Source organism: Procambarus clarkii, chromosome 55 (assembly GCF_040958095.1).
Source record: "Procambarus clarkii isolate CNS0578487 chromosome 55, FALCON_Pclarkii_2.0, whole genome shotgun sequence".
Classification (NCBI taxonomy): domain Eukaryota; kingdom Metazoa; phylum Arthropoda; class Malacostraca; order Decapoda; family Cambaridae; genus Procambarus; species Procambarus clarkii.
In genome coordinates this window covers 8,570,236-8,585,884 of record NC_091204.1, presented here as the reverse complement: position 1 = coordinate 8,585,884, position 15,649 = coordinate 8,570,236, and the positions used below count along the sequence as shown (strand labels likewise).

The window sequence follows — 15,649 nt, the reverse complement described above, 5'->3', positions numbered from 1 at the left end:
TCAACAACACGTGTACCGTTCTCATGCTTCCGAATGATCTCTTGTTTCTCCTCTATTGTCATCCTCACATGAGCTTTCTGGCCTTTATCCTTACCACTGGCTTTCTTGGGACCCATGGTGAGATATATAATAACAAATTGTATAGACAAATCACCAAAAATCCAACAAAACACTGAAAATCCGCGAGAAGAATTGATGTGGGGGTAGTCACTGAGCACGAGACAATGGTAAACTGAGGGGCGGCGGGGCGGAGGGGCGACGATCGCCGAACCACCACGCGCTAGGTCGGCCTGTACGCGTATCAACAAACTCGCGTCCCGAAGTAACCCTCGCCTTCTGAGACAAATTTTTGGAGTAAATACTGCTCGCCTTCCGAAAACCTCGCATACAGGGACAATCGCATTCCGAGGTACCACTGTATACATATATGATATTCAACAACATATATATTGTATTCAATGACCACACAAACTATATAGCATATACCATCTATTATTTACCTATACTCTTAAGACCATTTATTTCCAAACCCTTTGCCACAAAAATCATAATTATATCACAATAAATGATTATGAAACCTCTTAACCCCTGCACTGCGCAAAGCGCCTTTAGGCGCTCTGAGAGTTGTGCTATTTGTTTTTAATTAGGCTATATTTTAATGTTTTTTAATGTTTTCATTACTCTGTTTTTAAATGAAAATAGTTGAGTTTGGAAACATTTTGACATTAAATTTACCAGAATATTTATGTAAACAACAAGAATATGTCCTTGACAATTGCCCCAAGACATTTTTGCCAAAACCAGGTGTGCAGTGCAAGGGTTAAAGAATAATGTCATTTTATACACCACTGAACGAGACCCCAAGAGAGCTCAACCTTTTACCAGTTGATATGCGGCAAGTGGTCAGACTGCAATCCATTGCATTTATCAGTGCAACAATATCCATTTGTCACTTGTACTGAATTATGTTATGTAAAGATAGAATACAACTCCCCAAAATTTTACTTACCGGAAAACAGCAAAGGCGCTGATTCTTTAGTAAATCTTCATCTACTCGGGCAGCCGAGTTTACTTCCCACACCTGCTCGCCAATCTGCAAGAAGCATCACTTTTATTCAGAATACACGTGTGTGCACACAAATATTTCCTTCTATACCAAAACAAAATTTCCGTATGTAAAACACTCTTAACATTATCTGCAACAAGGAATGTTTTCCACAGTGAAAGTACAAGAACAACCTGTGAGCAAATACTGAAGCCATATGATGGCACCAAACCTGCATCTCTGCCATCCGCAGGTACATGCCTAAGAGCAGTTCAGAGACGAGGGATCGATCCCCTCGTACGGCTTCAATATTTTGTCATTTGGCATTATAATTTCTATGTACTTCTAGTTATGTTATTTCCTATATGTGAAGGCACACACACTGGCTTGCTTTCCTTCAGGGAGGAAAAATAATATTTACATCATGTGATTTGAATCATACCCCCTTAACAGTAGATATGCAATCAGTTTCCAATAGCACTACTTTCCTTTACTCTATAAATACTCACTTTAATCAGTGAAACGTCTGAGGAAAACACACGATGTGTCGGCAAAGTCGGGCACCGTGTGTAATTACCTAAGTGTAGTTACAGGATGAGAGCTACGCTCGTGGTGTCCCGTCTTCCCAGCACTCTTTGTCATATAACGCTTTGAAACTACCGACGGTCTTGGCCTCCACCACCACCTCACCTAACTTGTTCCAACCGTCTACCACTCTGTTTGCGAAAGTGAATTTTCTTATAATGCTTCGGCATTTGTGTTTAGCTAGTTTAAATCTATTACCTCTTGTTCTTGAAGTTCCAGGTCTCAGGAAATCTTCCTTATCGATTTTATCAATTCCTGTTACTATTTTGTATGTAGTGATCATATCACCTCTTTTTCTTCTGTCTTCTAGTTTTGGCATATTTAATGCCTCTAACCTCTTCTCGTAGCTCTTGCCCTTCAGTTCTGGGAGCCACTTAGTAGCATGTCTTTGCACCTTTTCCAGTTTGTTGATGTGCTTCTTAAGATATGGGCACCACACAACCACTGCATATTCTAGCTTTGGCCTAACAAAAGTCGTGAACAATTTCTTTAGTATATCGCCATCCATGTATTTAAAAGCAATTCTGAAGTTAGAAAGCGTGGCATAGGCTCCTCGCACAATATTCTTTATGTGGTCCTCAGGTGATAGTTTTCTATCTAGAACCACCCCTAGATCTCTTTCTTTATCAGAATTCTTTAAAGATTTCTCACATAATATATAGGTTGTGTGAGGTCTATGTTCTCCTATTCCACATTCCATAACATGGCATTTATTAACATTAAATTCCATTTGCCAAGTGGTGCTCCATATATTTATTTTGTCCAGGTCATCTTGAAGGGCATGACAATCATCTACGTTTCTTATCCTTCCTATTATCTTAGCATCATCAGCAAACATGTTCATATAATTCTGTATACCAACTTGTAGATCATTTATGTAGACAATAAACATCATTGGTGCAAGAACTGAACCCTGTGGTACTCCACTTGTAACGTATGTGTTGACAGGTGCCAGACACACTCGCCACGCAACCCTTCAGAGCACCTCCACCCAGTCAAACAGTGTATATATATATATATCCCCTTATTTGTGTTCTTACATTTTGCATAATATTAATTAATAATTCTATAATGAAAAATTATATTTTGCACATAGGCATGAATGACAAATTTGTTACTGCTGCTGTCCAAGAGGTTATTATGTAAATTTCTTTGTAACATAGATGGGTACAGATCTAATCTCTAACAAAAACCACCGTTGAATGTAATGAAATGCCCGTTTCTGGTAGAGCCCTGACGGCTCCCTGAAGCTATTATGCCGACTGCTGCTAGCTACCCGGTCACATCACTTGTGGGAGTTGTGTTTGGCCTACTAGGGACCAGGGGCCAGATTTACGAAGCACCTATGCAAGTACTTACGAACGTGTACACCTTTCCTCAATCTTTGACAGCTTTGGTTACATTTATTAAACAGTTTACAAGCATGAAACTTGCCAATCAACTGTTGTTATTGTTATAAACAGCCTCCTGGTGCTTCAGAGCTCATTAACCCCTTAATAATTGTAAACAAAGCCGCCAAAGATTGAGTAAAGATGTACAGGTTTGCAAGTGCTTGTGTAACTGCTTCGTGAATCTGGCCCCAGAGCCAGAGCTTGGCCCCCCTCTCACAGTGGTGTAGAGAGGAAGTGACATCCCACCGCCCCACTAGGAAAGCACCCAGAAAGTTAGCAAAGCTATACAGGCTGGGTTTACAGGACTTGAAGCCTTGAAACTGCTCGGTCAGTAACCAGGCCTCCTTATCTGGTAGGAGAAAGCTCTGCCTACTTTCTGACTGCTTTCCTGGTGGGGTGACAATGTCACTTGCTCTCTACACCTCTGAGGGGGCCAGGTTGTGGCCCCGATCCCCGGCAGGCCAAACACAGCTCCTGCAACTGACGTGACCTAGTAACTAGGAGTAATATCTACGACAACTTCAGGGAGCTACTGGGAGGCAACCCCAGAAAATCTGAACGTATTAGTCAAAGTATTGGTATACCTATACTACCAATTAGCCAGCTACTAAGCTTAGTTTACTGCTGGATACTCAAACTGCTTTACCTTACTGATCTTAAGTGTTAATTACAACTGAAACCTATATAAAAAAAAGCTGTAGTTGAACAATTGCCAATCACCAAGCATGTGTACCTCCCTTCCTCTCTCTCTCTCTCTCAGGATTGAATTAATGAACCTAACAGTAGACTTGGGGAACTTATTCCTGTACGTTAACTGGTCTGTGCTCCTCTTTCTCTTCATTGAAACTAACTATATACCCCAGGAACCTATATTTACCTACGAGTTAACCAGCCTACGACACCCTCTTCACTGTAACATTTAAACATGAGGATTTTTTTCTAATTAAGTTTAATGAATGCCAATGAGTTTTTATGGTAAATGCATATTACTGTAGTGGCTTTAGGGATAGTATATACTAGCTCTACCTTGGAACCCAACATTCTGCTTGTAACTCAATACCTGTACTGTATGTACTTTTACCTAAATAAACTATATTTGCCTGCGGAATATCCACAGAGAAACGGAAAAGAAAGATGAACGTTTCGGTCGATGAAAGCCATTGTCAACACCAACACGCCATTGGGTGTTGACAACGGCCTTCATTGGCCGAAACGTCCATCTTTCTTTTACGTTTCTCTGTGGATTTTCCGCATACAAATGATCAGTGTTTCGTGATCGTCAATTACCCGAAACTATATATTAATTTATTGGATCAATTGGGTTAACATCTTACATACCTTAACGTATTCAGTTAGCTGTACAGGTCTGAAGCTTCCAGTATACAACTTGGCATCCAAATAATGGGCCAATTCCTTCAGATTACCAACTGTCGCACTCATAGCCACAAGCCGAACTTTCGCTGCAAAGAAATTGCAATAGATTGTTTTTTACCAGATTACAGAATGTGTCTATTTTCCCCATCCATCTATTATCTAATTGGGTTGCAGACAAATGGAATAAATTAACAGCTATTATTGAGGCTACACATTAATTAAAATAGAAAAAATAATTCATTGATACAGTACCCAAATGTAAATGTTCAGATCTAAGTAGAGCCCGTTGTGTGACAGTACCCGGATCGGGTTCCGAGAGTTCTACTCCAAGCCTGGGTTTTCTGTCCCTAATAGTGAGATACTAAATAGCATGCTGCATTCATGCATATGAAACATGTTTGTATGCACTTCTATATTTCCATGGAACGGGGCACATTTACAAGAATAACCGAGTGAGAATATGCTCATAACATTTATGGGAATAGCAACTTTTCCATGCAGTGTAGCGCATTTGTGAGAACAGCAAGACTTACGTGCTGCATATAGCAACTTTTCCATGCAATGTAGCGCATTTGTGAGAACAGCAAGACTTACGTGCTGCATATAGCAACTTTTCCATGCAGTGTAGCGCATTTGTGAGAACAGCAAGACTTGCGTGCTGCATATAGCAACTTTTCCATGCAGTGTAGCGCATTTGTGAGGACAGCAAGACTTACGTGCTGCATATAGCAACTTTTCCATGCAATGTAGCGCATTTGTGAGAACAGCAAGAATTACGTGCTGCATATAGCAACTTTTCCATGCAGTGTAGCGCATTTGTGAGAACAGCAAGAATTACGTGCTGCATATAGCAACTTTTCCATGCAGTGTAGCACATTTGTGAGAACAGCAAGACTTACGTGCTGCATATACAGTAGCAACTTTTCCATGTAGTGTAGCGCATGTGTGAGAACAGCAAGACTTACGTGCTGCATATACAGTAGCAACTTTTCCATGCAGTGTAGCACATTTGTGAGAACAGCAAGACTTACGTGCTGCATATAGCAACTTTTCCATGCAGTGTAGTGCATTTGTGAGAACAGCAAGACTTACGTGCTGCATATAGCAACTTTTCCATGCAGTGTAGCACATTTGTGAGAACAGCAAGACTTACGTGCTGCATAGCGCATCTTGGTGAGAACCCCTTCCAGCGTTGCCCCTCGCCCTCCATTCTCGCCCAACATGTGTACTTCATCGACCACCACGAGGCCCAACTCTTCAATACGTCTCGTTTCCAGAAGGGCATTTACAAGTCCTGATGCCTTCTCTATGGTTGCTACGTAAATAACTCGTCTGAAGAAAAATAGAAGTGAAACTAAACATTTGTTTTATTATAGACAGTATTCCTAGTTCATATGCTAGGTATGTACTATACACAATGGTTAAGGTCGGGTGCTGGGGGGAGTTGTGTATAATCCTGGTTTGTGTCTCGGAGAGGCTACGGGATCCAGTAAGTTCAGTAGAACTTCGGTATCAACTCTTTTTGATCTGTCGCAGCTCAGTCCATTAAGGCAGTGTCTGGGATGCTTCCGGACGCAGGTTCGAATCCTTGCCACGGCCCTTGTGGATTTGTTCATTTGATGCATCACGTTAGTGTGATCTCTGCGTGTAATGGTTAATGGTGGAGGGGGTGTGTGTTTATGGTTAGGTGTGGGAGGATATTCAGATAGGTTAGAATACCCTGAGGTGTTTTTGGGGGCTTAGCGTCCCTGCGGCCCAGTCGTCAACCAGGCCTATTCAGAATGGATAGGGTCGACATATGGCTGATGTGGGTTGGAAGGGGTGATGTGTGTATACTTAGTAGGATGGTGAGTATGTATTTGATTGTGTAGGGGTGACTGGTGGTGGATTGAAATGTGTGTATGGGCACAGTTTGTGTGGGGTGGACGACTGGTGGTGGATTGAGACGTGGGTATGGGCACAGTTTGTGTGGGGTGGACGACTGGTGGTGGATTGAGACGTGGGTATGGGTATGGTTTGTGTGGGGTGGACGACTGGTGGTGGATTGAGATGTGGGTATGGGCACAGTTTGTGTGGGGTGGACGACTGGTGGTGGATTGAGACGTGGGTATGGGCACAGTTTGTGTGGGGTGGACGACTGGTGGTGGATTGAGACGTGGGTATGGGCACAGTTTGTGTGGGGTGGACGACTGGTGGTGGATTGAGACGTGGGTATGGGCACAGTTTGTGTGGGGTGGACGACTGGTGATGGATTGAGACGTGGGTATGGGTATGGTTTGTGTGGGGTGGACGACTGGTGGTGGATTGAGACGTGGGTATGGGCACAGTTTGTGTGGGGTGGACGACTGGTGGTGGATTGAGACGTGGGTATGGGCACAGTTTGTGTGGGGTGGACGACTGGTGGTGGATTGAGACGTGGGTATGGGCACAGTTTGTGTGGGGTGGACGACTGGTGGTGGATTGAGACGTGGGTATGGGTATGGTTTGTGGGGGGTGGACGACTGGTGGTGGATTGAGACGTGGGTATGGGCACAGTTTGTGTGGGGTGGACGACTGGTGGTGGATTGAGACGTGGGTATGGGCACAGTTTGTGTGGGGTGGACGACTGGTGGTGGATTGAGACGTGGGTATGGGCACAGTTTGTGTGGGGTGGACGACTGGTGGTGGATTGAGACGTGGGTATGGGTATGGTTTGTGTGGGGTGGACGACTGGTGGTGGATTGAGACGTGGGTATGGGTATGGTTTGTGTGTGTTGTGGGTATGCAGAACATAGGTGGTGGTGGTGGTGGTTGCTTGTGTGGCTAAACAAGTGGTCGACAGTGGTAGTAGCATAGGTGTTCTATATATAAATGCAGAGGGGCACTTAAGGCAAAGATTTTAAGGCAATTATTAACAGAAAGCCCTACGAAGACAAATAGCTGGGATATGAGGATGGAATCAAGGAATCGACCCTGCAGGAAGCAACGTTCTCGCTTTATTGGTCAGTCCAAGTTAATTGTTCTATATATAAATGCAGAGGGGCACTTAAGGCAAAGATTTTAAGGCAATTATTAACAGAAAGCCCTACAAAGACAAATAACTGGGATATGAGGATGGAATCAAGGAATCGACCCTGCAGGAAGCAAGGTTCTCGCTTTATTGGTCAGTCCAAGTTAATGGGCTTTCCTCATAAATTTAATCAATTTTAAATGAAGTGATTAGAGGCTACCTCAAACAAAAACCACACATTACAAAATAGTTTACTTACTTTTTTCGTCTGGGCTTTGGGGGAAATGTTCCTTTGCTGGCAGCATATTCCTCTACGAGAAACCCCAGTTCCACTCCAAAAGGAGACAAACCTCGTACCTAATATGAAAATAGCAAGAACTGAACATTTTCAGAAATTAGTAAACAAGAGCAACATTTTCTTTACAAGCTATGACTAAACTATAAAATTTTCCTGTTAACCCTGAATGATTTTATATACTTTATTTTTGTGTGGCTAACAGGTCTCCCTGTTAACTTCCTGAAGCCTATATCACAGATAACTTTCCAATACTTTGCCACGTTGGTCCTAGGTGGGGTGTAGTCATGCTGGAGACCAGGGGCCAGATTCTCGAAGCAGTTACGCAAGCACTTACAAACCTGTACATCTTTTCTCAATCTTTGGCGGCATTGTTTACAATTATTAAACAGTTAATGAGCTCTAAAGCACCAGGAGGCTGTATATAACAATAGCAACAGTTGATTGGCAAGTTTTCATGCTTGTAAACTGTTTAATATATGTAATCAAAGCCGTCAAAGATTGAGGAAAGATGTACATGTTCGTAAGTAGTAGCGTAACTGCTTCGTGAATCTGGGTCCCAGGTACTGTAAATAAATTTTTTTCTTCCCCTCAGATCATGGTTGACCCTTCAGTATCTGATATTTTTTCTTAAGGCATTGTTTTGGTTGGCTTTTCTCCAGTTATTGGGTTGAGGAGTTTCATTATCTCAGGAAGCAAAGGTTCTGCCTCCATCTCTATCTTTCCTGACAAAGAATGAAACTGCTGGCTTCCAGAGGGGTCCCTTGGCAATTGATGCTTGGTTTGTCCATCTGGAGGGTGAATCATCCGCTTTGTCCGGAAGCAGAAGTTTGTCGCTAACCGTGTGCCACCAGTTCTGCTTAGGTGGACGTGCGGTTTGTTGATCAGATTTCCTTAGTTCCCTGTTCCAAGGCACGTTTGTTCCAGGTCATTCACCGTGCCTTTAAAGCCAACTAGCCTGAAATCTAACCTCGGGGTCCACGATGCTCGTAAGATCGTGGCGTTGATCAAATTTTTCACTAATATGTTTTGGGCCGATATTCTGGCTTGGGGGTTTTGGAGATCTAACGGGGTCTTGGCAGCCAAGTATTTGGTTAATATTCCTGGTCCCATTACGACTTGTCTTGCCCTGGGCCAGATTTCCCGGCCTGGTGATTTTTTTCGGTTATAGCTGCCGCCTCTCCTCCCTAACAAGTGACGTTTTTTCTTTTTCTCTGTCAGCTTCAGGGAGTCATCAAGGGGCTTCCCCCCAGAAAATTAGTGCCGACTGTAATGAAACGTTCTGGTTTAGCCCCAGGGGCACTAACTCCCTGCCTCCTCCCAACCAGGGGCACTAACTCCCTGCCTCCTCCCAACCAGGGACTAACTCCCTGCCTCCTCCCAACCAGGGGCACTAACTCCCTGCCTCCTCCCAACCAGGGACTAACTCCCTGCCTCCTCCCAACCAGGGACTAACTCCCTGCCTCCTCCCAACCAGGGGCACTAACTCCCTGCCTCCTCCCAACCAGGGGCACTAACTCCCTGCCTCCTCCCAACCAGGGGCACTAACTCCCTGCCTCCTCCCAACCAGGGGCACTAACTCCCTGCCTCCTCCCAACCAGGGACTAACTCCCTGCCTCCTCCCAACCAGGGACTAACTCCCTGCCTCCTCCCAACCAGGGACTAACTCCCTGCCTCCTCCCAACCAGGGACTAACTCCCTGCCTCCTCCCAACCAGGGGCACTAACTCCCTGCCTCCTCCCAACCAGGGGCACTAACTCCCTGCCTCCTCCCAACCAGGGGCACTAACTCCCTGCCTCCTCCCAACCAGGGGCACTAACTCCCTGCCTCCTCCCAACCAGGGGCACTAACTCCCTGCCTCCTCCCAACCAGGGGCACTAACTCCCTGCCTCCTCCCAACCAGGGGCACTAACTCCCTGCCTCCTCCCAACCAGGGGCACTAACTCCCTGCCTCCTCCCAACCAGGGGCACTAACTCCCTGCCTCCTCCCAACCAGGGGCACTAACTCCCTGCCTCCTCCCAACCAGGGATGTCTGTGTGGTTAGGTTAGGTTAGGATGTCTGTTAGGTTAAGTTAGGTCAGGTCAGGTCATGTCAGGTCAGGTCAGGTTAGGTTAGGATGTCTGTTTGTGGCCTATCAACAGCGGACCAAGTGTGGGATGCCACCAGCTGGAATCTATTCACATGCATGCTGGAGGTGTTTCGTATCTAGCTTGGATAGAACTACAGTGGTGCCTCGGTTAACGAATTAAATGCGTTCCGGCACCGAGCTCATCATATGACATGCTCGTCTTGCGAAACATCATCATCTTTCAAATCCAGGGATCCCATCACGATGGTTGTACTCTTCAAGTCATTGGCGTTGTCCCATCTTGAGTACTGCTCAGTACTCACTTCCCCCTTCAGAGCAGGAGAGATTGCTGAAATAGAGTGAATACAGAGAACATATACGGCACGCATAGACGAGATAAAGCACCTAAATTATTGGGATCGTCTCAAAGCTCTCCAAATGTACTCACTAGAAAGGAGACGAGAGAGATACCAAATAATATACACATGGAAAATACTGGAAGGCCAGGTCCCTAATCAACACAGTAAAATAACAATGTACTGGAGTGAACAATATGGAAGAAAATGCAGAATAGAACCAGTGAAGACCAGAGGTGCCATAGGCACAATCAGAGAACACTATAAACATCAAATGTCCGCGGCTGTTCAACGTCCTCCCAGCGACTATAAGAAATATTGCCGGAACAACCGTGGACATCTTCAAGAGAAAAACTAGACTGTTTTCTAAAAGACATTCCGGACCAACCGGGCTGTGGTGGGTATGTGGGCCTGCGGGCCGCTCCAAGCAACAGCGTGGTGGACCAAACTCTCACAAGTCAAGCCTGGCCTCGGGCCGGGCTTGGGGAGTAGAAGAACTCCCAGAACCCCATCATCCAGGTATCAGAGAACCAGTGGGAATGCTAGGAAGCACCATGTGGTTCTCGCGTTAATCGAGCGGAAGCTCGTCAATCGAGACAAATTTTCTGCGAGTGGCTCACTCGTTACCTGAAATGCCCGTAGATGGGGCTGCTCGTCACCTAAGGTTCCTCTGCATGTCGTTTCAAGCAATTCCATTGTGGTGTCTGTTGGCTGTTTTGGTGCTTTGTTTTCTTGAACTATGCAGTTAATTGTCTTGTCTACTTTCTGGATGCTTTCCCAGGTAAGGGTGATTGTAACAATCACCTAGTCCCTCTGCCTCTCCAAGTGTACCAGGGGCCAGAGTAACGAAGCAGTTACGCAAGCACTTACGAACGTGTACATCTTTCCTCAATCTCTGACGGCTTCGGTTACTTTTATTAAACAGTTTACAAGCATGAAAATTTCCCAATCAACTGTTGTTATTGTTATAAACAGCTTCCTGGTGCTTCCGAGCTCATTAACCGTTTAAATAATTGTAAACAAAGCTGCCAAAGATTGAGAAAAAGATGTACCGGTTCGTAAGTGCTCGCATAAATGCTTCGTGAATCTGGCCCCAGGTTCTATTCATGGCTCCAGTAGGCCAAGAGGATGTGTTTCAATGATGTGGCCAAGTATTGGAAGGCTATCTCAGCAATATAGCTTCAGGGAGCCACCGAGGCTCACCCAGGAAAGGGCATTTCATTACCTTCAACACTGGTTTTTGTATTTTGTCATAACTCATTAAAAGTTAACATTTCAGCTGTACAATTTTGACCAGCAAGTAATATCCTTTGAGATGCAAAATCAAAAACCTATTAATGAATCCTAACACTAACTACACCTCAAAGATATTAATGTTTTTTTCACCATGTAGAAAACTTTTATTCTAATGAGTAAAACATGAATTTATAACATACAGTAATTGCAATTATCATCCATCTGCATGAACGTGTCTGCTTGATACCTGCTTGATGGGGTTCTGGGAGTTCTTCTACTCCCCAAGGCTATCTCAGTGTCTTATGTCTATCTTACCTTTTCCTGCACCAGGGACACATAGGGTAGTATGAAGACTGCGTCACGCTGTTTAAGCAGCAGCTCACGAAGCATAAGCACTTCCGCAACCAGAGTCTTGCCGCCACTAGTTGGCAACGAAATGAGGAGGTTTTTAGACCCGCTGCCTTCGTTAATGCACTCTTTTTGCCAATCTGTAATTACACAATGTTTCAGTTACTTTTCCTGGGAAACCAGGGTAAAATTCCTGGTTGACCAGTCCAGCAACCAGGAGGCCTGGAAAAGTGGAAAAATTACTCAATGGGCTAGGAAGAAATAAATCAATTGGACCAGATGGAGTTTCACCTTGGGTGCTGCAAGAATGTGCAACTGAGCTGAGCATGTCCACGAATAATGGACTTGCCGAAAAAGTCTCCCATTCAAACTATCACTAATAGAGTAACCTCATTCATCTTTGCCAACATACAAGGACTGAAAACAAGAACAAACAACAAAGTACAGTTCATAAATGGCCTCCTCACGGAGTCAAATGCAGTATTTGGAGCTTTCACAGAAACCCATGCAGGGGAATTGTTGGACAGTGAGATCTGGATTCCAGGATATAACCTATACAGGTGTGATAGGAAAATTAGGTCACATGGAGGAGTGGGTCTGTATATTAGGGAAGACCTTGTATGCTCGGAGCTCCTAAACGTTACAAATGAGGTGGTAGAGGTACTGGGATTAAAAATAGAGAAAATAAATTTAGTGATTATACTAATATACAAACCGCCAGATGCAACGGCTGAGGAATTCACAGAACAGATAAGCAAAATAGAGAATAGCCTTGATAATTTGGAGAACCCGATACCTGATATTATCTTCCTAGGTGACTTCAACTTGCCTAGTCTCAGGTGGAAAATAGCAAACAATAATATTATACCAGGAAATCTATCAGGACCTAACCAACCACAGATTAGAGAACTACTTAGATTCTGTGACAAATTTTCACTCAATCGGCAGATATCGGAGCCAACGAGAAATGAAAATATTCTAGATCTGGTCTTTACGTACAATGAAGACATTATCAGAGACATTACGATATCAGATACCACATATTCAGATCACAAGCTCATTGAAGTGCAAGCGACCATCAATACTCAGAATAGAACTAAAACGTTGATAAAGCGAGAGGGGCTATTCAGTAAATTCAATTTTAATAATAAAAGGATAGACTGGGAGATAATAAACAGGGAACTTACAAACATTCCATGGGGAACTGTTCTAAGTAATACAAGTCCTACAGATGGAATAGAAAAACTGACTTCAGAAGCGTATCAAGTCTGTCTGAAACATGTTCCTTTGAGGAAAGCCAGAAAGAGATCTAACATAGAAAAAGAACACATACGACACTATAAACGCAGGAAAAAAATAACGGAACTGCTTATGCAGACACGAATTTCCCGTCAAAGAAGGAATAATTTAAATAGGGAGATTGAAGAAATCGAGCGGAAATTGAAACACTCATATGAAACTGAAGAAAGGCAGTTAGAACAGAAAGCCATTCAGGAAATAAAGAAAAATCCAAAATATTTCTTCTCATATGCGAAATCAAAAGCAAAAACCACTGCCAGTATTGGACCTATTCGTACAAGTGAAGGTTCATACACAGAGGATGACAAAGAAATTAGTGAAATCCTAAAAAAGCAGTATGAGGACATGTTTAGCACTCCAATAAACAACATGAAGGTGGAAGATCCAGACAATTTCTTTATGCGGGATATTCAAACCCCTGTAAATATAACTGATATAAACACGAGCGCACTAAATTTTGAAAAAGAAATTGAAAACATGCCCATGCACTCGGCCCCAGGTCCAGACTCATGGAATTCAATATTTATAAAGAAATGCAAAGTGCCGGTAGCACAGGCACTCAGTATAGTGTGGAGGAAGAGCTTGGACACGGGGGAGATACCAGATGCACTTAAAGTAGCAGACATAGCCCCTCTACACAAGGGAGGGAGCAAAACATTGGCAAAAAATTATAGACCAGTTGCACTAACATCGCACATCATAAAAGTATTTGAGAGAGTGATTAGGAGTCAGGTCACCAATTTCATGGAGACCAATGACCTTCATAACCCAGGCCAACATGGATTTCGAGCGGGAAGATCGTGCCTCTCACAGCTACTTGAGCACTACGACAAAGTCACTGAGGCATTAGAAGAGAAACAGAATGCTGATGTGATATACACGGACTTTGCAAAGGCTTTCGATAAATGTGACCATGGTGTGATAGCACACAAAATGAAGTCAATGGGAATAACCGGTAAAGTAGGACGCTGGATACTCAGTTTTCTGTCAAACAGGACTCAGCGAGTAACTGTCAACCATATAAAATCTAGTCCAAGTGCAGTGAAAAGCTCTGTACCTCAGGGTACATTCCTTGCACTGTAACGGGGGGTGGGGGAAATAGCTCTATCTTGTCCATTATTCCACCCCCCAGTTAACTAACGAGGCCGGGGGAAACAGCTCTCTCTAGTCCGTTATCCCGTCCCCAGTTAGCTAACTATTCTAGAGCACCTCCAGAGTTCCTAAGGCAACCTCTCTCGTTCAACACCTTGTAACCTAGGTATTTGACTACCTAGGTGCTAAGACTACAAGGCGCCGTCACTTGATCAGTTACCCGAAACTCCAGAGAGAACTCTAGAATACATAATCATTGCCACAAACGTATAAGAGGAAACGAAAGGAAAGAAATGAATAGTGAAGTAATTAGTGAGGGCTTGGGGGTGAGAGGGAGAGAAGGTGGGAGGAGCGAGGAGGGTCATTAGTTGAAAGTGAGAGTTTAGAGAGGGGTGGAGGGAGAGGTGTAGATAGGTAGAAGTAGAAGAGTAGATAGTAGACGTAGAAGAGTAGATAGTAGAAGACGAAATGCTGCCACCATCCATTCATGATCATTACATACAAGACAAGGAATGGAACTTGTCTGTATCAAAATATTCTCAAAAGATGTTATTACCATGTATCAACTCCAAACATGTACTCATTAAACCATGAAACCAGTAACTACAGAGGCTTTCTCACCTCAACTCAAAATCTCTAAGGAACACAGTGAAAGACCATTTAAATAATAAATTCAACAATTATATTTTTCATGATAAGTATCATAACTTAAGCAATCCAATAAAAATGTTAACAATTAATATTCAAAGTGAGTCATCCTCCAAGAATTCGAGAACCCTACAACTTGACTGCCCCTGATCATCACACAACACTTGTAAAACACGACCAAGTCACCTTAATGTTCACTCACCGAGGACTGAGTCTAAGTTGAATAGAGAGGGGGGGGGGGGGTCTGTAGTTGACGGAGACTCCCGCCCTGCCGGCCGACAGCCTCCCGTCTGCTCTGCTCTCCTGACTGCCGTTCTGTCTGTCAATGCTCTCTGCTCGATAGTTCTCCGAGTATTTATTGGGGAACCTAGTAGCTAACTCCGCCCACAAGTAGATAGCCTCCGGCACTACCAAGCCACTCCTTAAACGTCGGCATGTTTGAAGGCTACCCGGCTCCAATTATACGCTTAGCGGAAGCAAGGTGAAATTATCATGATCTGACCTCAGGTCACTTGGGGTCATTAACGGTTAGAGGTGTGAGATCTCAGGCAGACAACTGGCACCTCTCAGATCCTTGTCTGTGACTCATGTACTCTATGTATGTATTAACCTAAACCAAACACTTTTACAGTGTTACATCTCCCCTTCTCCCCGAAAATAAAGTTTTTGCAACACTGCTAAAGCAAGCTAGCTGTGTGCGACAACTTTATTAACGAAAAGAATACATCCTAGCTAAACAAATATACATCATCCTACTCTAAAAAATGAAATATGTAGACAGACGTCCATTGTCTCTGGCTGGGCGACGTCACTGCTTGGTCTTGTAGATAATCCTGTACCACATTTCTTCAACACCACTGCCTCCGTCGCTTCTCCGTCGTTAACGCACAACAACACTTGGTCAACCCGAAAGCCGTTACT

At 43.9% G+C, this 15,649-nt stretch overlaps 1 protein-coding gene across 3 annotated transcripts in view; it reads right to left on the bottom strand.

The window, feature by feature from the left end:
* The window catches only part of mus301 (mutagen-sensitive 301), a 77,760-nt gene that overhangs the window by 47,382 nt on the left and 14,729 nt on the right, over window positions 1–15,649 (bottom strand). For all 3 annotated transcript variants that reach the window (XM_069305447.1, XM_069305446.1, XM_069305448.1), the window contains 5 exons: window positions 11,657–11,829; window positions 7,644–7,741; window positions 5,549–5,727; window positions 4,360–4,481; window positions 1,010–1,093 (listed from right to left, as the gene is read on the bottom strand). In XM_069305447.1, the coding sequence (XP_069161548.1) occupies window positions 1,010–1,093; window positions 4,360–4,481; window positions 5,549–5,727; window positions 7,644–7,741; window positions 11,657–11,829 (656 nt within the window). The remainder of the gene's footprint in view (window positions 1–1,009; window positions 1,094–4,359; window positions 4,482–5,548; window positions 5,728–7,643; window positions 7,742–11,656; window positions 11,830–15,649) is intronic.